Source organism: Arabidopsis lyrata (assembly GCF_000004255.2).
Source record: "Arabidopsis lyrata subsp. lyrata unplaced genomic scaffold ARALYscaffold_8, whole genome shotgun sequence".
Taxonomy (NCBI): Eukaryota; Viridiplantae; Streptophyta; class Magnoliopsida; order Brassicales; family Brassicaceae; genus Arabidopsis; species Arabidopsis lyrata.
Genome location: NW_003302548.1, coordinates 22,806,799 through 22,833,246, shown reverse-complemented (window position 1 = coordinate 22,833,246; position 26,448 = coordinate 22,806,799). Strand labels below are relative to the sequence as shown.

At 37.8% G+C, this 26,448-nt stretch overlaps 8 protein-coding genes and 1 long non-coding RNA gene across 14 annotated transcripts; 6 read left to right on the top strand and 3 right to left on the bottom strand.

Annotated features, from left to right (window-relative positions):
- Positions 1-1,281: 1,281 nt before the first annotated feature.
- Positions 1,282-1,806, top strand: LOC9302840. The gene is made up of 3 exons (XR_002329424.1): positions 1,282-1,405; positions 1,507-1,584; positions 1,646-1,806. It is a non-coding gene; the product is annotated as an uncharacterized LOC9302840 (long non-coding RNA).
- Positions 1,807-2,115: 309 nt separating this feature from the next.
- Positions 2,116-5,266, top strand: LOC9302839. Its single transcript, XM_021016279.1, is given in 9 exon segments — positions 2,116-2,359; positions 2,486-2,617; positions 2,713-2,868; positions 2,998-3,221; positions 3,298-3,489; positions 3,943-4,012; positions 4,172-4,590; positions 4,687-4,815; positions 4,817-5,266. Coding segments are annotated over 9 exon segments (1,644 nt in total). The 5' UTR covers positions 2,116-2,328; the 3' UTR covers positions 5,108-5,266.
- A 2,369-nt stretch (positions 5,267-7,635) lies between these two features.
- Positions 7,636-9,831, top strand: LOC9302836 (protein ANTHESIS POMOTING FACTOR 1). Of its 4 annotated transcripts, none has more exons than XM_021033802.1 (11): positions 7,636-7,750; positions 7,839-7,918; positions 7,981-8,099; positions 8,176-8,276; positions 8,369-8,435; positions 8,525-8,624; positions 8,698-8,811; positions 8,951-9,088; positions 9,206-9,290; positions 9,376-9,425; positions 9,517-9,831. In XM_021033802.1, the coding sequence occupies exons 1-11, from the start codon at positions 7,744-7,746 to the stop codon at positions 9,658-9,660; spliced, it is 1,005 nt and encodes a 334-aa protein (XP_020889461.1). In that variant the 5' UTR covers positions 7,636-7,743; the 3' UTR covers positions 9,661-9,831. The 4 variants fall into 4 exon arrangements, with proteins under 4 accessions (XP_020889461.1, XP_020889477.1, XP_020889457.1 ...); XM_021033818.1 differs by having other exon boundaries at positions 7,637-7,750; positions 7,999-8,099; XM_021033798.1 differs by having other exon boundaries at positions 7,656-7,918.
- Positions 9,832-9,924: 93 nt separating this feature from the next.
- Positions 9,925-11,851, top strand: LOC9302835. Its single transcript, XM_021033825.1, has 3 exons — positions 9,925-10,132; positions 10,418-11,166; positions 11,504-11,851. The coding sequence occupies exons 2-3, from the start codon at positions 10,430-10,432 to the stop codon at positions 11,670-11,672; spliced, it is 906 nt and encodes a 301-aa protein (XP_020889484.1). The 5' UTR covers positions 9,925-10,132; positions 10,418-10,429; the 3' UTR covers positions 11,673-11,851.
- A 553-nt stretch (positions 11,852-12,404) lies between these two features.
- Positions 12,405-13,378, top strand: LOC9301156 (auxin-responsive protein SAUR50). Its single transcript, XM_002866716.2, has 2 exons — positions 12,405-12,714; positions 12,811-13,378. The coding sequence occupies exons 1-2, from the start codon at positions 12,526-12,528 to the stop codon at positions 12,919-12,921; spliced, it is 300 nt and encodes a 99-aa protein (XP_002866762.1). The 5' UTR covers positions 12,405-12,525; the 3' UTR covers positions 12,922-13,378.
- A 2,160-nt stretch (positions 13,379-15,538) lies between these two features.
- On the bottom strand, positions 15,539-18,045 carry LOC9302834 (zinc finger CCCH domain-containing protein 68). Its single transcript, XM_021031732.1, has 4 exons — positions 17,679-18,045; positions 17,050-17,184; positions 16,841-16,965; positions 15,539-16,762 (listed from the first exon to the last, which is right to left on the bottom strand). The coding sequence occupies exons 1-4, from the start codon at positions 17,736-17,738 to the stop codon at positions 15,715-15,717; spliced, it is 1,368 nt and encodes a 455-aa protein (XP_020887391.1). The 5' UTR covers positions 17,739-18,045; the 3' UTR covers positions 15,539-15,714.
- A 267-nt stretch (positions 18,046-18,312) lies between these two features.
- Positions 18,313-19,871, top strand: LOC9301155 (GDP-mannose 4,6 dehydratase 1). Its single transcript, XM_002866715.2, has one exon. It carries the CDS (start codon positions 18,582-18,584, stop codon positions 19,680-19,682), a length of 1,101 nt encoding a protein of 366 aa, XP_002866761.1. The 5' UTR covers positions 18,313-18,581; the 3' UTR covers positions 19,683-19,871.
- LOC9301154 lies at positions 19,700-22,032 on the bottom strand. Of its 2 annotated transcripts, XM_021031760.1 has the most exons (7): positions 21,646-22,032; positions 21,479-21,568; positions 21,311-21,395; positions 20,939-21,027; positions 20,374-20,485; positions 20,134-20,285; positions 19,700-19,791 (listed from the first exon to the last, which is right to left on the bottom strand). In XM_021031760.1, the coding sequence occupies exons 1-7, from the start codon at positions 21,679-21,681 to the stop codon at positions 19,735-19,737; spliced, it is 621 nt and encodes a 206-aa protein (XP_020887419.1). In that variant the 5' UTR covers positions 21,682-22,032; the 3' UTR covers positions 19,700-19,734. The 2 variants fall into 2 exon arrangements, with proteins under 2 accessions (XP_020887419.1, XP_020887423.1); XM_021031764.1 differs by lacking the exon at positions 19,700-19,791 and having other exon boundaries at positions 19,826-20,285.
- Positions 22,033-22,125: 93 nt separating this feature from the next.
- LOC9302833 (NAC domain-containing protein 105) lies at positions 22,126-24,836 on the bottom strand. Of its 2 annotated transcripts, none has more exons than XM_021031749.1 (3): positions 23,498-24,836; positions 22,882-23,156; positions 22,126-22,634 (listed from the first exon to the last, which is right to left on the bottom strand). In XM_021031749.1, the coding sequence occupies exons 1-3, from the start codon at positions 23,667-23,669 to the stop codon at positions 22,209-22,211; spliced, it is 873 nt and encodes a 290-aa protein (XP_020887408.1). In that variant the 5' UTR covers positions 23,670-24,836; the 3' UTR covers positions 22,126-22,208. The 2 variants fall into 2 exon arrangements, with proteins under 2 accessions (XP_020887408.1, XP_002865078.2); XM_002865032.2 differs by having other exon boundaries at positions 22,126-22,631; positions 23,498-24,833.
- Between the last annotated feature and the right edge of the window lie 1,612 nt (positions 24,837-26,448).

Genomic DNA, 26,448 nt, shown 5'->3' with positions numbered 1-26,448 from the left:
CTTAAGTGGAGGCTTAAAAATTCCTGTGACGCGGGCTTAGGCCTAATGGGCTAGTCAGATCACTGTGTGGTCTGGATACTGGGTTATCAAAAAAAAAAAAAAAAAAAAAGGGATCAAATTATATTCTTTTAATGGGAACACCAAAAGTGTGTTAATGGTGACGGGAGGCACTTACTTGGCAGTATGAATCTGAAACTGCTTTTTCATTATTTTTATTTACTTGTCCAGATTGAAAAACGTTTGCATGACATGGTACTTTACTAGCCTAAACAAATACTAGTATACTACTACTCTCCACCTAAGGGCATCTCCAACGGTGTGCAAATTGGGGTCTCTTGATCGTTTCTCTGATTAAAAGTAGAAAAAAATAAATCAGAATGATTTATTTCCGAGAGAGCTGTCTCTCTTGAGAGAGGTTTTGATGGCAAGAGAGACGATGACGTGTCACTCTGTAATTGGTTTGTATTTTTGGCCACAAAAAAAAAAAAATCTCCAGCGTTTCTTTTCTTTTACCATCTCTCTCTTAAGACAAAACAGATGGCTGTGGAGAGAAATCAATTTGGAGATCGATTGAGGATCGAATGAGAGTCTTCGATCAAGAAATCTTGTAATTGGTAAGAATCTACTACTTTTCTGCAGATTATCATGATTTAATTTTGGGAATTTGTTGTTGGTCGATTAGGGATTTTGAATTTTATATTTTAGAGTAAAGATGAAGGTAGAAGTGCATGTATCAGTAGCTTATGGACTCTACTCGGAACGAGAATCAATTCCTAAATGGATGACATTCATTTCATCCGTTAAGGTAATGGATTGCTGCTTCTCTGAATCTTAAGACTTGTTATTGTTTCATGAACAAAATAAGGTAAAGAAGAAGAACGGCTGAGTTAAGAAATAACCATGAGTCTTATATATATGCTACCAAAGTGAAGGTGTGTGCTTTATATATATCACTATTAATTTTTGTGAACTTGGTTTAGATAAAGAGCCATTGATGATTGAAAAAGACTGTCCACATTGTTTGATTCACCACTCATATGAATTCTTTAATTAGTCTGAGGCTCGTTGCTTTTTGTTTTTCCCATCTTTGATTAATATCTCTCTTTAAGGCTTGTGGTAATATCTCGAGACATTGATGTATGCTTCTATATATGATTTAGATATAGGTCCTGAGGCTTACTTAATTTTGAGTTATTTGCAGAGCTGAACAAGAAGGGATTGACATTCTCTTAAATTTAAAATCAAAACATCAAATTTACAAATTTTGGTTTGATTTTGTAACGTGTGAAGAAAAACAGAACCGAGATGGGATGAAGATTTTCAGTTCCCAGTAGATGAGCCTCCCATAAACGATAAGCTTCACGTTGAAGTCATTAGTTCTTCTTCAAGATAACTTCATCCCAAGGTAGAAACAAAAACAGATCTCCTTTGAAATCCCTTTTAAAGATTGCATCAAAACCATGTCTTTGAGAAATCAAGAACCAACATTTTATCTGATATGATCAGCTTGATCTAAAGCAATTATCGATTTCATGAGACGTGGCAATCTTCCTACTGAGACCTTTGTTCTTGGATCCAATCAATGTAAGACTTTGTTTGCTTTTTTCTGTTTTTACTTGGAGACCTTTGTTCTTGGAATCTGCAGATGGTTATGATTTCTTCCTGCAGATATGATGGATCAATTGGTTCAGCTTGTCAAGCTATGGCTGCAGTTGATCAGTTTGCATTGCAGTTTGGTCAGAAAATCATTTTTTTGCAAGAACCATATATATTTTTACATGTTTGAATTTTTTTTTTTAAGAACCTACTTGAGAGAGATCACTATTGGAGTACGAAATTTTTTTAAAAGAAAACACAAACTCTCATTTAAAAATTTGACAAAACTTATATTAAAAAATTGGTGAGAGCTCACGATTGGAGATGGTCTAACGTATTTTTATGTTTTGTTATAGAACGTGGGCCCCTCGCACCAATTCTGATCACTAGTAGTGAGCCCAACCAAGCGGGCTTCCAATACGCTTTTATGTTTTGGGCCATTCAATTTGTTTCCTCAAATTTAAAAATTTCGATGAAAAAAGGTGATGATATCATCATATGGCTTGCGAGTTGTGATGCATGACAAGCTAAAACGAACGGTGGATATAACTAACATATACAAATTATACTATACAAACAAAAATGATGTAAATATTTAGAATTTTGTCATTTGCAGGGTTGGTAACCTCTCTTTTGTGGCCTACGCATACCTAACCTACTTACTCATACTTGTCCATTTATTCTTTCTCAGAACGAACTCACAGGCACCGTCCTCAACTCAGAAAAGTCACCATGTCTCTCGCCAACAATCTCTTATCATCAAGTAAGTCGCATTATTTTCTCCCCCTCTCTCTCATTAAAAATGAAAAACTTGAAAATTAGTAATTAATTAGTATAGTACTCTTCAATCTTCATGGACCTTATAAATAAATGTCAAAAATCAAACTAGACTTGATGAGTTGGTCTTCCTCGTCGCCCATGCCGTTGCCTTCGGTGACTCCACTCCACGTCGACGCATTTACTTTTCCTCTGGCTGTTGAGTCGCCCGCTTCCCACAAAAAGCTTTTCCTCGGTGGTGCAGGTTAGCATCAAAACGTGGGCCTATGTCTATATATGTGTCTACAATCAATAATGCACACATACATGTGGCTAATTACCTTATATATATGCACGCAGGGATACGATGGTTTGACATTGAAGGCAAGTTCGTGATTGTGACGGTCATCGGAGTCTACCTTGAAGCTATGGCACTACCATCACTCTCCGTTAAGTGGAAAGGCAAGAATGCAAAGGAGTTGACGGAATCCGTCCCTTTCTTCCGTCAACTCGTGCGTCACAGGTGTACACTTTATTACGTGCTAATTAAAAGTTTAAAACACTTTTGTCTCTCGTTCACACGATTTGTGTATATGTTCAAGTTAAACACGTCATATATTACTTGTTCTTTTGTTGTGGGAAAAGGTGAGTTTGAGAAATTCGCAAGGGTGACGATGTAAGTGAGGTTAACGGGAATACAGTACTCGGATAAAGTAGTAGAATACTGTGAGGAGATCATGAAAGCGTCAGGGAAATACACAAGATCTGAAGCCAAAGCCATCGACCAATTCTTGATGGTCTTCAAAGACCAAGATTTCCCTCCCGGCTCTTCAGTCCTCTTCGCTATCTGTCCTAAAGGCTCTCTCACAGTGAGTAAGCCTATTTCGGTTTTGACTTGGAATAATATCGATGGAATGAATGGTCTTTTCACAACTTGTGATGCAGATTGCATTTTCGAAAGGGCAGAGAGTCCCGAAAACTGGAAAATCGGTAATCAAGAACAAGTTGTTGGGTGAGGCAGTTCTTGAGTCGATGATTGGGAAGAATGGTGTATCCCCTGCAACCAGGAAGAGCCTCGCTGAGAGATTATCTAAGCTGATGAACAACAAAGACCCGCACAATGGAGCTAGCGACACAGTTGCTACAAAGAATTAAAACTATTCCAACTAGCCCAATCTTGTATTTATAAAGTTTAGAAAATAAAGACACCGAGGATGTTTATGTGTCTTGTAATGACAGCTAAAATAAAGATTGTTGTGAAGTATATGATTTTGTGTTAATATATAAATCAGTTTTATCAAATAAACGAGGTGAGCCTTTAATTATGGGCTTGTTTAGGGCGAAAAGGCCCATGATCCGACGGCAATATTCAAGGAAGGAAAGAACACAACGGCTAGTTTTTCATAAACGGCTCCTTCCATTTTTGTACCCAACGGCTACTTTCTCTCAAAAAACCCTACCTATTTATTTATACTTGACCTAATTGCCAACGCCTCAATCACTTGTCTCTCTCTTCTTCTCTGTTTAGTTTCCCAGAAATTACCCTTTCATTGCTTATCGGATTCAATAGATTCGTAAATCATAATGGAGACACCCTCATCGACAAGAAGAGTCACGAGGTCCCAGACCCGCAATGCCATCACTAATCTCTTATCCTCAAGTGAGTCTCCATATTCTTCTCTTGGTTTCCCGACTCATTTTGAATTGTGTGATTAATTTAAAGATTTCTTTGCTGAGAGAATCTTGATGATTCCCTGAATTTTGTCAGACTACATTATTTGGGTTTCTGATTTTCCTTGTTTCTAATTCTGTCCTACAGAGAAAGCGGATGATTCCGATAAATGTCAGTCGAAGTCGGTACAAAGAAACGGTGCAAAAGACAGGTCAGCGTTATTTGACATAACGAACGACTCGCCGATCGTAGGTCTGGCGATGCAGACACCATCCTCAGGAGTGGTTGGGAAGAGGAGGAATATGAGCAGAATCAACAACAATCCTGGATCTGGTGAGGCTCTCTTGAGAGGCCAAGTCAAGACCCTCTTGCAGAAGGTTGAAGAAGAAGCAGATCTCACCAAGATTTCTATGCAATCTCGTCCCTTCATCCATCTCGTTACTTCTCCCATGGGACTTCTCGCCCCAACTCCGGCCAACACCCCCCAAGTTCTCGATTTCTCTGACGAAATGCAGACTGTGATCACTTCTCCGGTTGTTGCAGGACAATTCAGAGCAACATCTCAGGTAAAACAAGATTTATATGGGTTCTCTGTTTTTGTTGATAGGTGGAAGAAGATTCTCGTGGGGGATGTTAACTTGGTTTCTTCCTTCTTCTTGCAGGTGGTGGAAAGCAACACGTTTGGTGACAAGGAAGAGAGCCTGAAGAGCCCGAGCATAACTCGGTCATTGCTGCTGGACTTCAGTGATAAATCAGATTTATGGGAGAGCTCAGGCTGCTCCTCTGGGGTGACGGGTGACTCAAAACCCAGCCAATGCAAGTGCCAAAGACGAGGAGGATGAGGGAGCCTATTCTTACGACGAGGAAGAGGAGGAAGAAGAGGGAGGGATTGTGGATGTGTTGTGTGAGGGAATGAGGAAGATGAGCGTAGAGACTGAATTTGCAGGGAAACACACTCGATCTGAGTACGACAGTGAAGATGAAGAGATCGTGGAGGCCAAAGAGCAATCTCCAGGAGTGCTGCGTTTGAAAGGTTTTCCTACACCAACTCGAAAACATGTCCGATTTCTTGGCGATGAATGAGCCTAAATTTTATTCTTTCTTTTTTCGAGTTGTGACAAAAAGCCTCAAATGTCACCACTTTTAATGTTACGATTCGCAAACCTGATTCTTGGGCCTATACCTTGTTATTCTTCAATAACTAAAGTGTAATCGGAATTTGACGTTTCTTTTTCTATCTTTCTTCTCTCGCCCTGTTGTGCAAAAGGCTTTCAATTGGAGTCCATCAAACACCTTAACCGGACTTAACCGATATCAAGATTAGACATTTGCATTAACATCTATAGATTAGTAACAAAAAAAACATAGTTCTATTGGTTCATCCGATTCTATAGCAAGTGGAACAGCTCTGTTATCTATAAACCACTGTACTTGGTCAACTACAGATACATACAAAAAATTAATCTATTGATAAAGTACTATATGATATCCATGAGATGAGCTGTACTTTTCGACGTAGACCTGAGACAATTAAACAAATTCATGTCTCTTTATTAAACCATCCTAAATTTGTCTATATCTAGGATGATTATATCAATTACTATCTCTTTCAATTTTTGCATTGGCCGGTGAGTCGGCTCAAATGTTTTAACAATGCAATGAAATGTATAAATAAGTTTGATTGTGTACTATATAGAATTCATGCTGTAAATTATGAGAGATTATATATTGGTGAAAACTTGCACATGTGACCATGTGAAAATCATCAGACGACGTCAGTTAAGACAATGACCCGCATTCTCTATTTATTAAGTATGCACCAATTCCTTAAGACAAGTTCTTTAACTCTGCCCCATCTTGTAAATCCATTCATGGACACAATTCTTCCCTTGCCCATTCTATACAAGTATCAACTATCAAGTATGCATATATCCAGGCCCTGCTTAGCACATGTGCTAGGAGTGCTAGGGCACAGGGTCCTAGCTTCCTAGGGTCCAATTTATTTTTATTTTATTTTTTTTAATAAAAAAATCCCAACTTTTTATAAAATAACCAACTAAATAAAAAATTATACTTTAAAAATCCCAAATTTTGTTAAAAACAATATAAAAAAATCCAAGTTTAAGAAAATAACATTTCTATAATTAAAAACAACAATTAGTTGAATACAAATTTGGTATTTTTTTTTAAATTATAATAATAGACAAAAAAAAATAATTGTCTAAGGGCCCTTAATTTCTTTGGGACAGATCTAGCACCGGGTCTCGTCAATAATTGAGCCGGCCCTGCATATATCTACGTGTATATGTTTTTGAAAAAAGAGCCACCTAACAAATAAAAATGCTTTAAATGGCTATTTGCATGCGAATGAGATATGGTCTTAAAATGTCCCGACCATGTTATAAACACACACATTAAATGTACTATTCACCAAAACTTAAACTTGACCAGCCTTAAAGGATTTTTATATCTTTGATATTGGAACTTGAAAGTCTCATCACTAAGAAGAGATACTAATAAAATAAGCAAAAGACGAAACCAATTTGATAATAAAACTGCGCCTCCCTTGGATCATTAGATTCTCGTGTATAAATAAAACCCCACATGCGATAGCCGAAGAGGAACACACATAATCATCAAAGCTTGTTCAACCAAAAAAAAAAAATCATCAAAGCTTGTAGATGAGGACCAAGAGCTCCGGCGCCGGATGTGTCCCACGAGTAAAAACCAACGCCAGAAGCACTGGTGATCGGGAGATTAGTGTAACGTCTCTGACTCTCCTAGACCGTTTTCGCGAAGCTGTTCTCCACCTCATCATGATATCTGCCGTCTCCAAGTCAACATCTCGCCGTCATAATAACAAACAGACGCCAACCCAAAAGTACTATAAGACCACTGATACTTATCACAGCGAAGCCGTGGCTGACTGTATCGAGTTTATCAGAACCAAGAAGGCCATCATCAACGAGGAAAACGACCGCTAACGCCCTCACTTCTTCTATTAGCGAAATTATAAATAGGTGAAATAAATGTTACCGTGTATATGCCTTGCTTAATATATATTTTTGGGATTATATATTAGTACGAATCACTCTCTTCAGAATATATTTTTAGTATTGTTGTACCTTCGATTACTAGAAAAAGAAGAAATCGATGTTTTGTTATTGTATAAGACTAAGTTACCAATATAATATGCATCGACACATCGTGTAACTTCAAATTTGGTAAATTTTGGTTATTATGTTCATAATTCATACTCCCTCCGTTTCATAATATAAGTCGTTTTAGCTTTAAACACGCAGATTAAGAAGATCTACTTTTAAAAAGTTCAACTAATCATAAAAGAGACTGCATAATATAAATAATTATAAAATATTAAAGTAATATATAAAGTGCATAGAAACTTGAAAACGACTTATATTATGAGACAAAAATTTTTCTCCAAAACGACTTATATTATGAAACGGAGGGAGTATAATGTAAACCAAACCGGTTAAACCGGTTGAATTTGATGATAGTAAAGTCAACGATCGATCCACGGGTATGCTGGATGTTGGAATAGAGAGCGCATCATATGTAAGGGCCCATAATCTAAATATTGGCCCAAATAGAAAACCGATGGCATCATCAGTTAAGGCGGTCGTGGAAGACGTCGATCCCTAAAGTTGTTAGGGCTTCTACCGATCACCCACCGGCGATATCGTCTACGTGTCGGAGAAATGGTTGGTGAGTGTAATTGGTGAGACGAGATTTCGTTTCTGGGCTTGGTGTAACGTGAAGTATAATAATTGATTGGCAATGGTGGAATTTACAGAGAGAGAGGACCGAGTTTCTTTGGAACTCAGCGAAGAAATTATACAGAGCATGGAACCTGGCGCCGTTTTCAGAGACTATGTAATACTATCTCCTTCCCTTGTCGAAGCTTTGGTTCTTTTTCCTTTAATAATAATGGACAGAGCTTTTGTTATCCTCAGAATTGCAGGATCAGCTCGATTGACTTTCACAAAACTTCAACTTGTATGGTGACAGCTAGCGACGATGACTCAATTCGCCTCTATGATGTTGCCAGCGCCACGTGAGTTCCAAACTCCAAAACTCTCTGCCTTGCGCATTGCTCTAGAAGACATTCCAACTTTGTTTTCTTGTGTCAGATGTCTGAAGACAATTAATAGCAAAAAGTATGGTGTTGATCTTGTTTGCTTCACTTCCCATCCTACTACTGTCATCTACTCTTCCAGAAACGGATGGGACGGTGAGCCCAATGTTCATGTGCACATTGCTTCTTTCATTCCTCATTATCTCATTTATTACTTTAACTGACTTCCTCCATATCTGGTTGGTTAGACTCTCTGAGGCTTCTCTCTTTGCACGATAATAAGTACTTGCGCTACTTCAAAGGCCATCATGACAGGTTTCTTTCTTTTCTGATTCTTGTTTGATCAGCTTATGTTTTCCCCTCTTCATAACCATATGGACTTTACCAATTTATGCTGTATGCAGAGTTGTTTCGCTTAGCTTGTGTTCTGGTGGAGAATGCTTCATCTCCGGTTCCCTTGATCGAACTGTTTTGCTTTGGGATCAAAGGGTCGAGAAATGCCAGGTAGACCACCCTAGGTGCTTATGGAGGTCTTACCTCAGTCATTTAAAATTGATCATTTGGTTTTTAACCACAGGGTCTCTTACGAGTCCAAGGAAGGCCTGCTGCAGCATATGATGATCAAGGGTTAGTTTTTGCAATTGCCTTTGGTGGCTACATAAGAATGTTTGATGCCCGTATGTATGAAAAGGTTTGTTATTGACATAAGCTACTGATGATCCTGTTATGTCTTTAGCAGCTTGATGGACCACCTGTATCCACAATTTCTTATTTACATTCAACATTTATCTTCTTTTTTTTTTCCTGATTTGGATAAGTTGCTTTTATAGGGTCCTTTTGAAATATTTTCCGTTGGTGGTGATCTTTCTGAGGCTAACGTTGTGAAATTTAGTAATGATGGAAGGCTCATGCTGCTGACAACCATGGATGGTTTTATTCATGTGCTTGACTCGTTTCGTGGAACACTTGTATGCCTTCAGCATCCCTTGCTCTTCACTACCCATGGTTTTTTTTTTCATTTGCACACACATGACCAATAAATATACATAAACTGGTTTATGTGACTCTTTTGTGGTACATTGCAGCTGTCCACATTTAGTGTGAAACCAGTAGCTGCAGAATCTACATTGGATGCAACCTTCAGTCCTGAAGGGATGTTTGTTGTTTCAGGTGATTCGGATGACATATGCACACACACACATACACTCTTCCCCATGTAGAACAACTCTTATCTGTATTTGTAATGGTTTGGTAGGTTCAGGCGATGGTAGTACCCATGCATGGGGTGTAAGGAGCGGAAAACAGGTTGGACTAGCAAAACAACCATAGTTTGTTGTACCCTGGAAACTGTGTTTTTGTATGGTTTTGAGTGTTGATTGGATTCTTGTATGTGTAGGTACATAGTTGGATGGGTATAGGGAGTGAGCCCCCAGTCATTAAATGGGCTCCAGGAAGTCCCATGTTTGTGACAGGCTCTTCCGAACTTGCGTTTGTTATTCCGGACTTGTCTAAATTGCCAGCTTATGCCATACGGAAATAGGACGACTATCACGTCTGTGCCATGTAAATGAAGCCTCACTTGGCCTTTTGGTTCAGACTTTCCTTCAGCCTGATCAATTAATCTTTGTCTTGTATTCTAACAATTACTCGTACCATGAAGATAAACCCCAAGTCTTTATAATCTTGTAATTTACAAGATTGATTGGCTGTTTCCGACTGATTAATCTGACTTGGTTCGAAGTTAAAATAGTGGGCCGGCACATATATAAGTAAAAGCCCAATAAGGCCCAAACTCTTGCTAAATTATTTTAGTTAAGAAATTCGTTGCCGTCAAATAAAGAAAGTCAGTTTAGGGAGAAACCTCCTTGTCCTTGGCGTCTTGGTGTTGTTTTGTTTCTCACCAAGTCAACCCGACCCGACTGCGTTCTCCTCAGGGTTGATCGATCGGCCGGGACCTGATTGCGTTTAGCCTCTCCCGAAATCAACGGGCAAAGTTGATCCCCTCCCTCTGGGTTTGTCTTTTCCCTTAGCGCTCGTTTATGATTCTGATTACGTTCTTGGTTGTTTGCGATTAAAAGATTTTCTCTTGAAATGTCTGAGTCCATGGCTTCTTGAAGCCTCTAGGCTTTTTCTTGTTTGACTTTGGAATATAGAATCTGCTCATACTCCACCAAATGATCAAACTTGGATGTTCTTACCAGAAAATGTTCCTTGCATTCTCTTTCTTTGTTGCTTGCTTGTTAGCCTTCTTTTTTTTTTTTTTAAATGGGTTTCGTTTATGCGATATCTTTGTACAGATAAAGAAGCCTATGGCTGCAAAGGAAGTGGTTTCTGCCTCAACTTTAGAATCTAATATCACTGAGGAGGATCATCACCTCTGGATGCGAGCTCTGGATTGGAGCCGCTCCTCCGACATCAGTATTCTGCAAGACAGATTCATAGCTGCTGAGGATTCTGCTCTTGTTTCACAAAAGGATGTTGAGATTCTCTTGAGACGAGTGAAAACTTGTACCGCCTTATTGACTTACCTGAAATCTAAAGCGACTACTGTGGCTGCTGCCGATTTGGCTAATCTATCACTTGGAACTCACCAGCTCCAAGGATCCATAGACGAACATGACGGGCCTTATGTCACTGAGATGCTTCAGCATGTAGAGACCGTTACAGGCGTCATGGAGTCTCTGGCTAGGCGTGCTATCATCGCCGAATCAGAAGCCGCAATCGAGAAAGGAAAGGTTGTGCTAAGTCAAGAAGAGATTCAAAGAAAAGTTGGCCAAATCGAGAACATGTCTCTCAAGTTAGAGGACATGGAAAAGTTTGCTCTTGGGACCAGTGGTATTCTCTGTGAAATGCGCCAGAGGGTTGATGATTTGGTCGAAGAGACGTCTAGACAGAAGCAAAGAGCTACGGAAAATGAGCAGGAACTCAGTCGTGTCAGGAGAGACTTTGAGTCTCTTAAATCCTATGTTACAAGTCTCATTAGCGTCAGAGAAACACTCGTCTCATCCGAGAAGCAGTTCCAAACAATCGAGAGGCTTTTTGAACGGTGAGTTCTATGCACTTTCCATCTTTTCTGAAAAACCATATCTTGTGTACTTCTTCCTTGGTTGCCATCAGTCTACCTACTCATTGTGTAGGCTCTAGAATTAGGAACTTTGATCATTTTTTGGGTACTCATTGTGTAGGCTCTAGAACTTATCTTAGCTGATCACCATTACGGGGCAGATTTATCATTGTTTCCAAGTCTGCATTCATGTTTACTTAGGTGTATGATAACGACTTGTCTCAAAAACTTCATACTTGTTTGTGTGTTAAAGAATTATATTGCCTTCCTTTCCTATTGTGATTGTGAGTTCATGGGGGTGTCAATAATGATGAAACAGGCTTGTAGCAAAGACAACGCAGTTGGAAAGCGAGAAAGTGCAGAAAGAAGCAGAGGTTCAGAAACTAATGGAAGAGAATGTAAGACTGACGGCTCTTGTGGACAAGAAAGAGGCACAGCTTCTGGCCATGAATGAGCAGTGCAAAATGATGGCCCTAAGCTCTATATGATGCTCAGAGATGAAAATTGCTACTTAAGCTTTTCTTCCACGTGTAATATAAAGAAATTCTTATTTGATACAACTTGCACGTTTGTTGATATCCTAAAGGCAACAAAATATTGGTCCTGGAAGACTCTGTATGTGATTGTACATTCTCAGCAGCTGAAATTGCGTTATGGTTTGGCTTAACTTAGCTTGCTCCGGGGCTTGATAGGATTGGCTGAGACTCGTCAGCTTCTTTATTTGATAATTGATACCCATCGGGGACCAGTGGTTTTGGTCGGACCGAAAAACCAGTAAATGATTGGCGGCTGCACGAGACTGTATGGGCTTTCTGTTATATTTCCGTTAATGGGGTTTTGTCTGTAATACATCATTGCTCCGTTTCTTTCATCCACAGAACATGAAGAGCCGTCGTCGCCCATGTTCTCTTCAGCAATTTGAAATCCCTGACATGAAATTTTCTATATCTATATCATGTGGTAGATGTTATATCTTCACTTATCACTAAGAAATTACATGATCTTATATTAACTTATCGAAACATGGAGTTTAATTTGTCACACAGATGCCAAGATTGTGTATAGTGGCATTAGATTTTAATATAATATATATCCTTCTTATAAATGTCTAAAATAGAGAAGTGTTGCACATGGTGAGTCCCATAACGTTGAAACATCATGTTACACAGGTTAATTCTCTATGTGTGCAATTAACATGTGAAAAGATTTATATATATATATATATATGTGTGTGTGTTTGTGCATATAAATATGAGTCACCACCACTATCTCTTTATCTATTGAGTCAAACGGAGAAGCAAGAACACAGAGAGGAGAAAGGAAAAAGGATCTTCGAGATCAATGGGAGTAGAAAGGGGAAGTGGTAAGGCTCTGAAGAAGATGTTAAAGAGATGTTCGAGTTTGGGGAAGAAGAGCAACGTCGACGTTAACTTTAACGGCGTCCCCAAAGGTCACTTCGTCGTCTACGTTGGTCACTCTAGATCCCGACACGTCATCCCCATCTCCTTCCTCACGCACCCCATCTTCCAGGTATATATATCTATCAACATGGATCTCTTCTTCTCATTAACTGCATCTGTTGTGATACTAATTATATATATAAATCTTATTATATTCATGAAACAGATGTTGCTGCAACAGTCTGAGGAAGAGTTTGGGTTCTTTCAAGACAATGGCCTAACCATCCCTTGTGATGAACACTTCTTTCGATCTCTCATTTCCTCCGTTAATCCTTAACGTGAGACAGATATAATATGAAGAAGATCATATATGTACCTACTTGCATGTGTATATCCTTTCTTCCTAAATTAGTTCTTATGTATTAATATAGTGTATGATGTCCTTTGGGAGTTGTAGAGTTCACGTTACGTACGTATACTTTTGTTTCAACCTCATTTTCTTGGATATTTCTAAAACCAAAAGCGTTATTTCGCTTCAAATAGAGAATCTAAACAAGGACAGATCACACACACACAACTACATCATCACCTCTCTATCATTTCTGTATATTCTGATTGGACCCCCACGGTTTTTGTCCTTTTGCAATTATCTATCTCTAACGTCAACAAATTTTTTCGCCCTCGACACTCATGGACCCTTCTTCACCAAATAGAGAGGCTCACTGGTCACATATAGCTCTCAACACACGACCAAAACTGTCAAAGTTTTGATATTTTTACAATTATTATTCGTAAATATGCTATTATCAGAAATTTTATGCACATTGTTTCAGCTTCAACTTTTCAGAAATTGTTGCACTTGTTGTACAAACGTTATTTTTCTTTTAAATATAATTTAACAGTAAATTCAAAAAAAAAATATGCTATTATTGTTATGATTATTCATTTGAAAATTAGACTTAATGTTAAATATGTTAGTATATTTAGATCGAGTATAATACCATTTTCCAAAGAAATTAGATAATCAACTTCACTCCCAAGTAAACGCGCATGAATATGTGTATACACGACACAAAGCCTACCTTGAAAGTTGACTTTATCCATGGATGTCACAAAAACAACAATGTCGTAAGATTTATACCGAATATATTTATCCATGGATGTCACAAAAACAACAATGTCGTAAGATATTTCATTATATATTTGTATATGTTAAAACAAATCTTGGAGGTAGTACGTCACAACTCACCCACCAGGCACCACCACAAAAACACAAGACTTTCTCCCTATCGGATGATTAAATTTCAGATTAATTTGCAAAACTATAATTTATAAAAGTAAACGTCTTCTACATCTCACAAATTTCGGACACTTATTGGCTCCCAAAGTATGATATTATCTTGATATTAATATTGGTATCGTATGGAGGTGACGTAATTGATGTGGGAACGATCAAATGTTCTTAACAATTGATATATACTGACTAAAACTATATACTTCTATTTAAGCACCATCAATCAAATCATTCATATCGCGTGAAGAAAAAAACTTGACATAACCGTTTCAGTTAATCGTTATGCCTTACAGAGACGTGCCAAGGTCAATGGTTGCCAGAGGCGGTCAAATGAAATTTGCCCTAATTCACAAAACAAAGATGCTTCTACAAAGCTAGGGTTCAAAACTGTCTTTTTTCCCATGTAAGCAAGTCGGTTCCTGATTGGTATTCCCTAGCGGATAAGTTCTTTCTGACAACTTAATAGAAATGGTGTTCGAGGAAAAAAAAAAAGATGCTTCTACAAAGATAAATTGCCATATGACGAAAGTACGTCAAAACCAAACATAAAATAAATTCTAAAACGTAATTCTTCTCCCTTTCTCTCCAACAAAATTATTAGCCAAACGTTCATAGTCAATTTCCCTAACCAATTATCTTTCGATAGATAAGATCGCCAAGTCACTCAATCATGATTATTAAGTAATACATTATAGTTTTAGTTATAAGATGTATTGTATTATTATCAAAATTTGAAATACTATGAAACATCTAATATATTTTTATATACAATACAATTTCTATAATGCATAACTTGATAATCATTAACCTAAATTTATAATACTTTGTTCTGTTTAGTTTCCTAATTCTTTTAATATTTTTCTACTTTAATTTTATTTTCTTATTACTTAGATAAATGCAAGTGATCTTTTAATATTGGGCATATTAAACTAAAGGTATCTTGTAGAAAAATATGCTTCTAAGTTTTTTTCAAAAATTTGAGGACGTAGGCGAAGGTTTCTTTGTTATACCTTGAGGCACGGCTCTGATGCCTTAACACATTAGACAACGAGTTTTGGATAAACTCAAGTCTTTATTCATTTATATATTCTGTAACACCAATCACAAATCATATTATTGGTATAACAATTTATTAAAATAAAACAGACAAGAAATTGGGAGTTTTTTAGTTGAGCGCAGGTGTAGGGTTCACATGTCGGGTGTTCTTATGTGAGCTTTTCTACTAATTTGCCCATTGTTTTTTTTTTTTTTTTGGTTTTAATGTGAAAATTTCATTGCAAAGAAGTTACAGTCTATACTACAAAGTACAAAGCAACCCATTATCATAGGAACAAAAGACAAACTATGACATAATTACAAAGGGAAAGAGAGACGACTAAAATAAAATTTGCCCATTGTTTTGCTTCTTCATATAATTCATTATCACCAAATATAACTTTTCCATACAAATGATTATACTACCTAAATCTTTTTTTAACTAGATTAGTTCAACACAACCGCTTCCCCTATAGGTTCGACATTATCAAACATTCAACAAAACAGACTAAATGCTGTTATGTTTCATTGTTTCAAGTTTACTTCTTTTTTCTTTTAATAAGATCTCTTAGGTTTTCACAGCTTTTAGACTTTTTAATACATTTTTAAGATCATAGTAGAAAAATGAATTAAACTCCAGTGATATCATTAACCAATTTAATGGTTAACCTTGTAGATAGATGGCCAAAAGAAATGTAACTTTGAGAAACTTGTTAAACAACTTATCAGAATTTGGATGAAGCTATTTACCAATATTTCAGACATGCTTGGGGTTAAATTTTGAGTTTTATAGTTGCTCTGCTACGATCTAAACTTGAGTCTCTTAGCTCTGGGAAAGTGAGGAGGTGCAACATCAGTCCACAACCTTTTAGAGCGGTCGTGAAGATACAAGCAACTCTCGCCGAGCCTACACCCTTTGGCTCTGTTAAAATACATGCACGGTTTCTGAATCTTAACCTTTACTACTTTCTTATCATCAACTCTTCCTTTGTAATTGTTAGTTTCATTTGTTGCCGGTTTGACTGCCCCATGTTCCCTAATGAGGCTCTTGAAGTAGTCTAGATTTTTCACGGGTTTTGCAGAAACCTCACCATCCTGGTTTGTGTTACCATTACGGATTTTAGCATCTGTTTCAGTTCTCGCTGATTCTGGTACCCTATTCATATTCCAAGTGCTGGACATGTTAAGGGATTGGGTCTTTTGTTCCGAGACTACAACATCATCAACTGGGCTTGGTTTCAAGGGAGCAGCAGCTGTGTAAGAATCCTCAAATATTGGCAATGGTTTGATCCCAGCAGAAGACAATGGATAGCTGTGGACAACCAGGGTGGGTTTCTGGAGGTTAACGTTCACTGATAGAGTACTTGACATGGGCTGAGTGGGTTTGGAGAGTGGAGGATCTGTAGCACTGGACTGAACAAAAACAGGTACATTATGTGGCACGACATTTCCAGGTATGGGAGGTGGGTTTCTGTCCATGGCTGTGGAGGTGACATGTTGAGGGGCAAGTCTAGGTTTGTTGGTGTCAGTGCTTCGACTGTTATTTGCAGTTTCAAGTGGTTTACCTTTCATGTCATTGATCAAGCTCTCAACGATTTTGGGGTCACTGAGTAACTTGACAAGTAAATCAGCATCGACCTGACACCCCTGTTCCTTAGTTAACGCAGACAAAGCTGCAGCAGCAAGAAGACTTAACTCTGGTCCAAGTCCAGAAACAGCTGCAGGAGCTTCGAAACTGTGGGAAGATTCAACGGCAGCCTCACGTTCATCTTCAACGGGAGTGAGACGGATATTAGGAGTTTTGCGGTCGTCATAGTGTGCTTCTTCTACAGCCGGTGAGACTGAAGGACTGGAAGAAAACAGAGAGAGATATGATAAAGTGGTAAAACAGGGGACAAAAGCAAATCCTCAAATAAAGAAATTTTACCGAGTAGGGATAACAGAGCGATGTGGATAGAAAGCTTCCAAGACTTTAGAAATCCTGAGATTCTCAGTACGAGTCTCGGTGCTCTCTCCACCACGCCCGACAAGCAAAGCATCATTGAGGACAAACTGTTTGGCGAATAAAGAAAGACAGAGAGAGTTGATAAAAAGAAAGTCACATTGTTTGCAATTCAAGAAAAGGATTATTTATACCTTTGGTGGGCGTTTCCATTTGATCCGAGGAATGTGTGAGAGGATTCGCCTCGTTGCATACTCAGTAGCTTCAAATCCAGGTGGAAGATTCGATGCAACTTTTGCGGGACAATCATCAGTGAGAAACAACTTAACCTGTCCAAATCCTTTACTTAGTTAGTAACCAAATGTGTGTGTACACTCATATAACTCATGAAAGAAAAAGTCCAAATCTTTCTAAAATTAGTGACCACATTGGTACATTAATTCTTGTTTTTTTTTGCTGTTTATGCCTCTCTACTATGTAAAGTAGATTCAAGTATCATGACATCAACATTCAGGCAAAAAAAGAGAAGAGTATATTTCACAAATCAATTAATTAGATTCCCCATTACCAGAAAAAAAAAATCGTCTTCTTCATTTAAAGTTTATTGCTTTGACGATGACTTGTGGAAAAGGTTTTACCTTTGTATGAATTTAAAAATAAAATAAAGAATAAATAATGAAAAGCAATCAAAAATCAATTCGTTTTGTTGACTGTCCGATTCTAACTTGGATGACTGGGTAAGTCAGTCCGATCAATTAACATAAGCGAGAGAAGTAATAAGGAAGAAGATGGGTCGACGAAGACGACGGTTGTATGGCTATACCTGACAAAGCATACTATCTGAAGCCCATGATACTCTCGATTTCTTCGTTTTCTTCATCATCCTTTATATATATTTCTCTACAAAATCAATCGGAAACTATCACTGTCTCTTTTTTTCTTTTCTAAAGTCAAATCAAATAACCACTTTCTCAGATTCGATACGAAACGAGAAATCAGATTATCCTGTTTGTTAGACCAAACTCGACAATGAGAGAGTGGAATAAGAAGCGACGTCGGCGATACGCTTTGTGTTGTTGTGTTGTGTGGGAGAGATAGAGAGAAAACCCTAAACACACTTCTTACGACTTTTTGACTTTCCAGTGGAAAATAGAGGCGCTGATTGGCTCTCATTCCTAATCTTTTTTTTTTTTTTAACTAATTCCTATTATTACCCTCAACGATTTAATTACCACCACTCATATTCTTTTAATATTCACAATTATTCTTTTTAACGTTACGTTTTTTTATTTACGCTTTAATTTTTTGAATTTTGAATCTAATAAATAGGACTAGCAAAGCAAAGTTGAGAATATCGTGGAGGAGAAAAGAATCGATGGTTATTATAAGGCCGAGTATAATAATAACTAAATGGGTTAAGTCTATATTTAAGCCCACTACAATCATGGCAGTAATTTAAAGCCCATATTGGCCCAATAGATAGTAAACTATTCGTTTATCGGTCAACGCTTGCCGGCGATTTGCCATACAAGTAACAACTTTACGTAGCCATACAGATTCACCTTTATAGTTTCCCAAAGTAACCCTCCTCTCTGTCTCACCTTCTTCGTCCTTGCCTTTATTATATAACTCATCGAGAATCAGTTGACGCTTAAACCAAACAGCAAGCGCGACGTGCCCAATCATTTCTTCTGATCCGATCTGACTGATCTCCACCCACCCATCAATGGCAATGGCGTCCCAAGTGTCCAGATCTCTTAACGGCCATTCCGACATTCCGCAGCCGAGGAAGATTGCACTGGTCACCGGTATCACTGGCCAGGATGGATCTTACCTGACAGAGTTCCTGCTCGAGAAAGGCTACCAAGTTCACGGCCTCATCCGACGATCCTCCAATTTCAACACTCAGCGAATCAACCATATCTACGTCGATCCCCACAATGCCAACAAAGCTCTCATGAAGCTCCACTACGCTGATCTCTCTGATGCCTCCTCTCTCCGCCGTTGGCTCGACGTCATCAAGCCTGACGAGGTCTACAACCTTGCTGCTCAGTCCCACGTCGCCGTCTCCTTCGAGATCCCTGACTACACTGCTGACGTCGTCGCTACTGGAGCTCTTCGTCTCCTGGAGGCTGTCAGATCTCACAACATCGACAACGGCCGTGCCATCAAGTACTACCAGGCTGGCTCTTCCGAGATGTTCGGGTCAACTCCTCCTCCCCAGTCAGAGACCACGCCTTTTCATCCGAGATCTCCCTACGCTGCCTCCAAATGCGCTGCTCATTGGTACACTGTCAATTACCGAGAGGCCTACGGTCTGTACGCCTGCAACGGAATCCTCTTCAACCACGAGTCACCTCGCAGAGGCGAGAACTTCGTGACTAGGAAAATCACTCGGGCCTTGGGAAGGATCAAGGTCGGATTGCAGACCAAGCTCTTCCTGGGAAATATACAGGCTTCAAGAGACTGGGGCTTCGCAGGAGACTACGTGGAAGCAATGTGGCTGATGCTGCAGCAGGAGAAACCAGATGACTACGTGGTTGCAACTGAAGAATCACACACCGTCGAGGAGTTTCTGGAGGTGTCCTTCGGGTACGTTGGGCTCAACTGGAAAGACCATGTCGAGATCGACAAGAGGTACTTTCGGCCAACAGAGGTGGACAATCTGAAAGGAGACGCAAGCAAGGCAAAGGAGATGTTGGGGTGGAAGCCGAAAGTAGGGTTCGAAAAGCTGGTGAAGATGATGGTCGACGAAGACCTTGAGCTGGCCAAGAGGGAGAAAGTGCTCGCCGACGCTGGTTACATTGACGCTCAGCAGCAACCATGATATGGGGAGGTGGCAAAGAGGAGTAATCACTATCTGCTTTTTTATTGAAATCTTATTTTGTTTCATTTGTTGTTCTCTTATGTTGTTTCAAGTTGTTCAACTCCATACACTGCGAATCGTCCATTGTGGATTTTGTATCAAAAGGCAAGCAAAGCATATTTATTACATATGAATTTTCTCTTATCACAACAATGGTTTCTTACTGCTCACAATCAGAAAATAAACCAACTTAAAAATTATGAAAGCCTAAAGATGAAATGACAAAAGAAAATAATGATTTGTAATAAAAGAGATCAATCAATAGCATCATCATGAATCTATGCAAAATCAGAGGAGATCAGAAAGTATACTGTAGAACTAGACGTATTCGATTCACCAATCTAACTATCATTAAGAGTATTTACTCTTATGCCTCTAGTATAGAAGACAGAGTAGTAGTATTTATACTGACCGAATCGGGAGATGCAAGAGAAAAAGGCGTAACTGTGGACCTCAAAGATTCAGGTCCCTCAGAATTAATTCTCTTACATAATGTATCGCAGTTGCTGATCACCTCAGTTAACCTTCCTTTAAGCTCCCCGAGCTCCACCTGCAAACCATGAACTAAAAATATGTTCCACATATAAGATTAGTGGATAATTGCCGTCCAGTGTCAAAGCCATCTCTATCTTAATCTAGACTAGAATAATACCTTGAGATAAATGCTGGGAAGTTGTCCTCATTGCAGAAACAGAGTGGTTAAACCTCTGTAAAATTTTAGTCGCCAAAGCATCTGCCACTTCTATCTTGTTTTCTATATCTTCCTAAATACATGATGCAACATGTTATAATTCATTTCCCTTTAATTCAACACCTAGAGACACCATGGTGATGCAAACCAAGATTTCAGAACAATGAATCACGCGGATTTATCAGTTTCAAATTCACTCAACTCAACCATAAGAGCCAAAGAAAGTAGAACATCTATAATTGATTTTTTTTTTTCCTTTTCCAAGAAATTACAGTCCTTTGGCGCCACACTTGCAAACCAAAAGCTCAAAACTTAGACTATCTTAGTGGTCAGTTTCAATTTAAGGGAACCCTTAGGAGTAGCCTGGAGTCTAATTTAAGATCTCAGGTAATTGCAAACATTTCATAAAGACTGCACTCATAGACAAAGAGTCCATTCATAGGCATGCTTTGCATGAATCCCAAGGACTATATAAGAGTAGGGATTCCATATACATAAGAAAAGAAAAAAAGGCGGAAAGACAGACCTGCCTCTTGGTAATATCTTGAGCTTTGCTCTCTTGCCATTGTCGGTAAATGGAGAAGAGCTCTAGAAGTATTTGAGGATCAACCGTATCTGGGAAACAAAGTTGAAAAGAAAAGAAAGAAATTAGAGTTGGAAAAAGAAGACTTGTTTGATGAATGAAAACAGCTTGTTTCATCATGAAGCTTTACTAGTAAACGAAAACATTAGCAAAAAAATCCAAAGATGAATAAATTGTCTTCCACACAAGAAAGGATCCATCATTTTGAATATGTTACACAAAAAAAAAAAAAAAAAAAAGCATGTACTCTTCCTAAGCAACTTAACACAGTAAACGGGTTTAGCAGACTAAGCAGATAGGTATAAAAAAACTCACTGGAAGAGGAACTGGATAGAGCTTTTCTCACTAAGATATCTGTTAAGCTACTTTCCGTGGGAGGAGACTTCAATATTGGCCTACTCTGCAATTTCAAGCAAGAAACAAAGCAATGTTTAATCGCAACTTGAAAAGGAGGAGTAGTAGTAGTAGTAGTATGTAACTCACAACTGTGAGGGCTTTGAGATTCTCGAGAATGGGATCGACTATTTCGGATCGATGAGAGATGGTCGTAATCACATCACCACCTCGATTTTCCTGAGAATCCATCAAAATTGAATATAGAGAACACGAATGATGATGCCTTGAGAATCAAATCGCGATATATCGGTTACCTGAGAGCCTAGCAGAGTTGAATCTGATGCTCCCATCTGCTTCACAGACTCCGATAAACTATCACTGGTAGGAATCAGCAATTCCGTTTGGGAGAAATCTGGAAACGCTCGTATCAGGGTTTTCAACTCCGCCAAATAGAAGGAGACTGATAAATGACGTTTCGCGGATTTGCATGCCAACAGCGTGCCGTTTTAAACCCCCAGTGACGACAATGTGTTATCAAAAACGCCAGCTCGTTGGATATTTAATGGGGAGGAGACAAAGCATGAGTAAACCACCACAAACCATGCTTCACCGCGCATGGTAGACAAAAGCCCATCTTTATTGGGCCCACCTTGAGCCCACTTTCTTTTATTAAATATATAAAAATACCTTCATTTGAACGTCACTGATACATTTTATACGACCAAACTGAGCAAGTGTATATGTATCTTCTTATTCGATTCTCACCTTCTATTTATCCATCGAAAATCAATTCCTTGGTTGAATTTATTACGACCATATATGTAAATCCAAAATACGACGACTTTTCATGTGCATGCATGCATAGAAAAGAAGCCTTTTAGTCTTCGCCACTACTCATCAACAACTGCGACGCCACGAATTTATCTAGAGATCTCCAGTCAGTGATCCTCTTCTCGGCGCTCACGTTATCTTTCCGGCTACTGTTCTCCGAAATCTGCGGAGTTATTTCCGACGGAAGAGAGGGGCTCTCCAGCTGAGGAAGCTGGTATAATTGATCATCATCCATGGATTGAAGGTACATAGATCCGAAATCTCCATCTTCGATGTGATTGGCCTCGGAGAGTAGTTCTTGCTTAAACGGTGTGCCGACAAAGTCAGGATTATGTCTGGCTCGCTTGTCCAGAGGTTCCAAGAGAGTACTGGCGTCGTAGAAGAAGCAGTTCGAATCCCAAAGTTGCCTTCTTTTGGTTGGGACGTTCGTTCGTTTCTTGAATGCTCTACACACTACCCAACCTTCCTCCTGCTTCACCATTATGATCTAGATCAATAACTAATATATAGTTTTCTTAATCCGTTTCCTTTTCAGACCAATGAAAGAGACAAACACAACACTTGATTTTTCTACGTACGTATAGTATATATATAGTGGGGGGCGTACGTGTTTTAATATGATAAAAAGGTGAAACTTCTAAATTTACAGATTAAATGTGAAAACTCAATTATCAGAATGCGTGGCTCTATATGCATATGTGAGTAAGATTCCTAATTACCAGCGGAGGAGAGTTCTGGTGTGACTCGAGGCTGTAGTATTCGTGAATGATCCAATCAGACTTTTGGCCATTAGGAGCTCGACCTCGGTAAAAGACAAGTGTTTTTCTCATACCGATAAGTTTGGAGTTGAGGTAAACCGCCTTGTCCCTGCCCGTTGCTTTCCAGAAACCGGCCACGGTGGCTCGGTTTGTCCTAGTTCCAGTCGGATACTTCTTGTCTTTATGACTGAAGAAATACCACTCCTTTTGCTCCTCGTACCCTATCCTACATCTCTCTACACATATAACCAGTATCATAGGTTACATATAACTCTTTCAAGCTACACATTATAGCAAATTATTATATATGTTGATCTACATAAATAGCATATAGTTTGCTTGCATATGTGTACTGATAGATTTCAGTTTATTCTAAGTTATCAAAACCCTAACTTGTCGTTTGAACTCTCTAGATGTGGTCTTAATTATATACATATAGAGTAGATCGGGCTCATAAATTAATTGCATATATAAGGGAACCACAGCGTTCTTTAGTTAGGATATCTATTATTCGAGCGACTGACACATGCATCTATATATATAGTGGTATCGAGAAGTATATAAAAGAGGGCGATACCTTGTAGATCCCATGGTTCGATCTTGTAAAGATCAATTTCTCTGATAACGTCGAGATCAATCCGCTGGGAGGCGACTTTCTTCTTGAGATAATATCCGACAAGTTCTTCATCTGTCGGATGAAACCTAAATCCAGGCGGTATACTACACGACTCTTGATCCACCTTCATCATATTGATAGTTATCTTCTAGGGTTTATTTGGCTGCGGTTTCTTCTTGATCTTAGAAAGATCGATCATAGAAGAAACCGACCGACTCTATCAAGGGAAAATCAATAGAATGAGAGTCTTATTGAAGATGTTGATTAGGTATAGAAAAAGAGAGATATGGACCGTCCACTTGAACGATGACATGTGTGTTTAGACTTCAGAGTGTAATCATATGCTCATTTCGCGTTGGCGTAATTCACCATCACTCTTTCTATGCGTGTGTAATTTATACAATATATGAACATTTATATATATACACACAAACAAAAATATAATTAGAAAATGAAACTATAGATTAATATACGAAACGAAGTAATGATGATGTTAGAACTTAGAATGGAGACATAGGAAAAGGAAATAGAAAAAAAGGTGGGTGGCTCCGTTTTGAGAGAAACGGGAGAGAGAAGCTGTGAATATCATCATTTTGTTTTGTGTTACTTCATGCTCCAAATGATGTCTCCTTCTTCAATCCTGTATTCTCAATTTTATACTCATTTATTCAGTTATTTTCCTCTTTATATATTGAAAACACTCCAAATCATGAAACGAATGACTATTGGAAATACTGAAGATCGATGTTTGTAGTGCTACATTTTCAATTATAATCTGACCTTATGTGTCATATGTGCTGATCATGTAAACTTTTTTGTCTGTTTGTCGTTAATTCTCGTGTCAGCACTCTGATCTCCGTGTTTGACAAAAAAAAACTACATGTTACTCTCTCACACTTGATCTCACGCCTACAATACTCTCTATATATATATATCCGATCAAGTATATATATAACATGATGTAAACTGGATAAAATTCCTGTCTTTTTTGTCAGCCAAAAGGTTATATATGTAAAAGATGTTAGAATAAATAGAGATTAGGATTTTGAGATGACTAATTTTGTCATTTCAAGTTCGGCTGTTGAAAACATTGCCAAGAATATTGGGAAAGAGAAAGGTGAAGTGGAACACACGTGTCAAAATTCTATTGTCTAAACGGTTATGTTCTTGACGTGGAAGGTAAACAAGGCGAATGGTTTGAATGGGAAAAAGACTTAGCAAATTACGTAACATTAAAAAAAAAAAAAAAAAAAAACGATAATGGAGCCCAAATTTGGCCGTGAAAAAAAAATCAGATATGAACCAGCGCGTTGACAAGTAAACGTGATTTACTAATCATGCTTTGGTTTTAAAAGGAAGTAATTTTTTTTTTTTTTTTTTTAATCAGTTTCCTTATTCTTCAAATTATGCATATAACAAAAATAATTTCAATGCAACCATTATGAATTGGATTATATGATAAAAAATCATTCACTCTATACACACTCCTAACCCCGATCAATGAAACCTCTAGTCTTAGTGTTTTGACTTTTGCCGCTCATATATATATCTGAGAATGATGATTTTTTTTTTGTTTAGTATTTAAGTAGGAATTGGCCCGGCTTAACATTTCTATCTATGATTACGATAACTTTTATTTTGGTGAAAATCAAGCACTATAATAAAGATATAGGTTGACTATGGCAAATTTATCTTATAAAATAATGATTACTAGATGTTAACCCGCGGTACACCGCGGATCTATATTTTTATTAGAAAAATTTATTAAATTTTGTTTTAAGATACTCTATAGATATATACTATTTTTTGTTTAATTTAAATGTATAATACACCGTGAGACGAAATTTTATTACAAAAATTGAAATTTTATAGATAGACGTAGTATAAAAACAATAGATTCAATTGTATGATTTTGAATAAGATGCTGATTTAACCCGTCTTATACTGATTTTACCCGCGGTATACCGTATGCTAAATTTTAAATAATAAAATGAGGATTTAATATGTGTTATAGCGATATATTAGTGATATTTTAATTTTATATTAATATCAATCCTAACCAAACCTGTGTCATACAATTCGTCCCGTAATATTTAAAACTATTTTATAAAAACTCAAAAACCATAGCTAAATGGGCAAACAAAAGCCAAAAAATTTAAATATATCAATTAGAAATTTTTGAATTTAATTAGAAAAGATTGCTCCATAATTTTAAATCTTACGTATTTAATGTATTTATGAAGATTTGATATTTGAATTTATTTGAGAACATTACTTATTTTTAGCAATTTCAGAAAAAGATATGGGTTAAAGCTTGAACTGATCCGATAATTAAGGTCTGAATTAATAGTTTTGCACCGGCCTTGTTATTTTATTTGTATTTTCTAATTATTTTATCACTATTCAAACCTTAATGATCCATGTAATTAACACTAACCTATTATTGTTATATAATCACAAATATTAAAAATAATATGTTTAGAACTGCCATGAAAAAAAAATTAAGTATGCAACTTTCATTAGTTCACATAATGAAAAAATAAACACATAGAGTATTAGAACCCAATAACAAAGAATCATGTCTACCAATTTTGTAAAGACCTACAGAGCCCAAATTGTGTTTATTCAACTCTCTCATATACCCAAAATGGAAAACTTAGAAACGGAAAGTTCAAACTCAATCATCGGTGGTTTAGCAGATGAAGTCACCGTCGTTAACGGTCACAGTAACGGCTCCGTCGATCTGAGCCTTGTTTCTTCAAAGCTACAGCAAAACGCATGGATCTACTCTCCGTGTAGCGTATCAAAGAGTTCTCGGCGTGTATTTTGAAGCTACCACCGGAAAAGCATATCCGAAATTTGAAGATATTCGGTGTGATCAATTCGATGTTGCGTTTCAGGCGGTGGAGCTT

Excerpts from the sequence above, each read along its gene's own strand:
- LOC9301155 (XM_002866715.2), top strand. The coding sequence starts at position 18,582 with ATGGCAATGGCGTCCCAAGTGTCCAGATCTCTTAACGGCCATTCCGAC.
- LOC9301154 (XM_021031760.1), bottom strand. The coding sequence starts at position 21,681 with ATGGGAGCATCAGATTCAACTCTGCTAGGCTCTCAG. Across the intron at positions 21,396-21,478 it reads ATCTCAAAGCCCTCACAGTT|AGTAGGCCAATATTGAAGTC; the intron begins GTGAGTTACATA and ends TTGAAATTGCAG. Across the intron at positions 20,486-20,938 it reads AAGATATTACCAAGAGGCAG|GAAGATATAGAAAACAAGAT; the intron begins GTCTGTCTTTCC and ends TCATGTATTTAG.
- LOC9302836 (XM_021033798.1), top strand. The coding sequence starts at position 7,823 with ATGGTGGAATTTACAGAGAGAGAGGACCGAGTTTCTTTGGAACTCAGC. Across the intron at positions 8,436-8,524 it reads TTCAAAGGCCATCATGACAG|AGTTGTTTCGCTTAGCTTGT; the intron begins GTTTCTTTCTTT and ends TGCTGTATGCAG. Across the intron at positions 9,426-9,516 it reads GTGTAAGGAGCGGAAAACAG|GTACATAGTTGGATGGGTAT; the intron begins GTTGGACTAGCA and ends TTGTATGTGTAG.
- LOC9301156 (XM_002866716.2), top strand. The coding sequence starts at position 12,526 with ATGGGAGTAGAAAGGGGAAGTGGTAAGGCTCTGAAGAAGATGTTAAAG. Across the intron at positions 12,715-12,810 it reads TCACGCACCCCATCTTCCAG|ATGTTGCTGCAACAGTCTGA; the intron begins GTATATATATCT and ends TTCATGAAACAG.
- LOC9302833 (XM_021031749.1), bottom strand. The coding sequence starts at position 23,669 with ATGATGAAGGTGGATCAAGAGTCGTGTAGTATACCGCCTGGATTTAGG. Across the intron at positions 23,157-23,497 it reads CGAACCATGGGATCTACAAG|AGAGATGTAGGATAGGGTAC; the intron begins GTATCGCCCTCT and ends TTATATGTGTAG. Across the intron at positions 22,635-22,881 it reads ACCAGAACTCTCCTCCGCTG|CAGGAGGAAGGTTGGGTAGT; the intron begins GTAATTAGGAAT and ends ATAATGGTGAAG.
- LOC9302834 (XM_021031732.1), bottom strand. The coding sequence starts at position 17,738 with ATGATGAAGAAAACGAAGAAATCGAGAGTATCATGGGCTTCAGATAGT. Across the intron at positions 16,966-17,049 it reads AATGGAAACGCCCACCAAAG|TTTGTCCTCAATGATGCTTT; the intron begins GTATAAATAATC and ends TTCGCCAAACAG. Across the intron at positions 16,763-16,840 it reads CGCTCTGTTATCCCTACTCG|TCCTTCAGTCTCACCGGCTG; the intron begins GTAAAATTTCTT and ends GTTTTCTTCCAG.
- LOC9302835 (XM_021033825.1), top strand. The coding sequence starts at position 10,430 with ATGGCTGCAAAGGAAGTGGTTTCTGCCTCAACTTTAGAATCTAATATC. Across the intron at positions 11,167-11,503 it reads ATCGAGAGGCTTTTTGAACG|GCTTGTAGCAAAGACAACGC; the intron begins GTGAGTTCTATG and ends ATGATGAAACAG.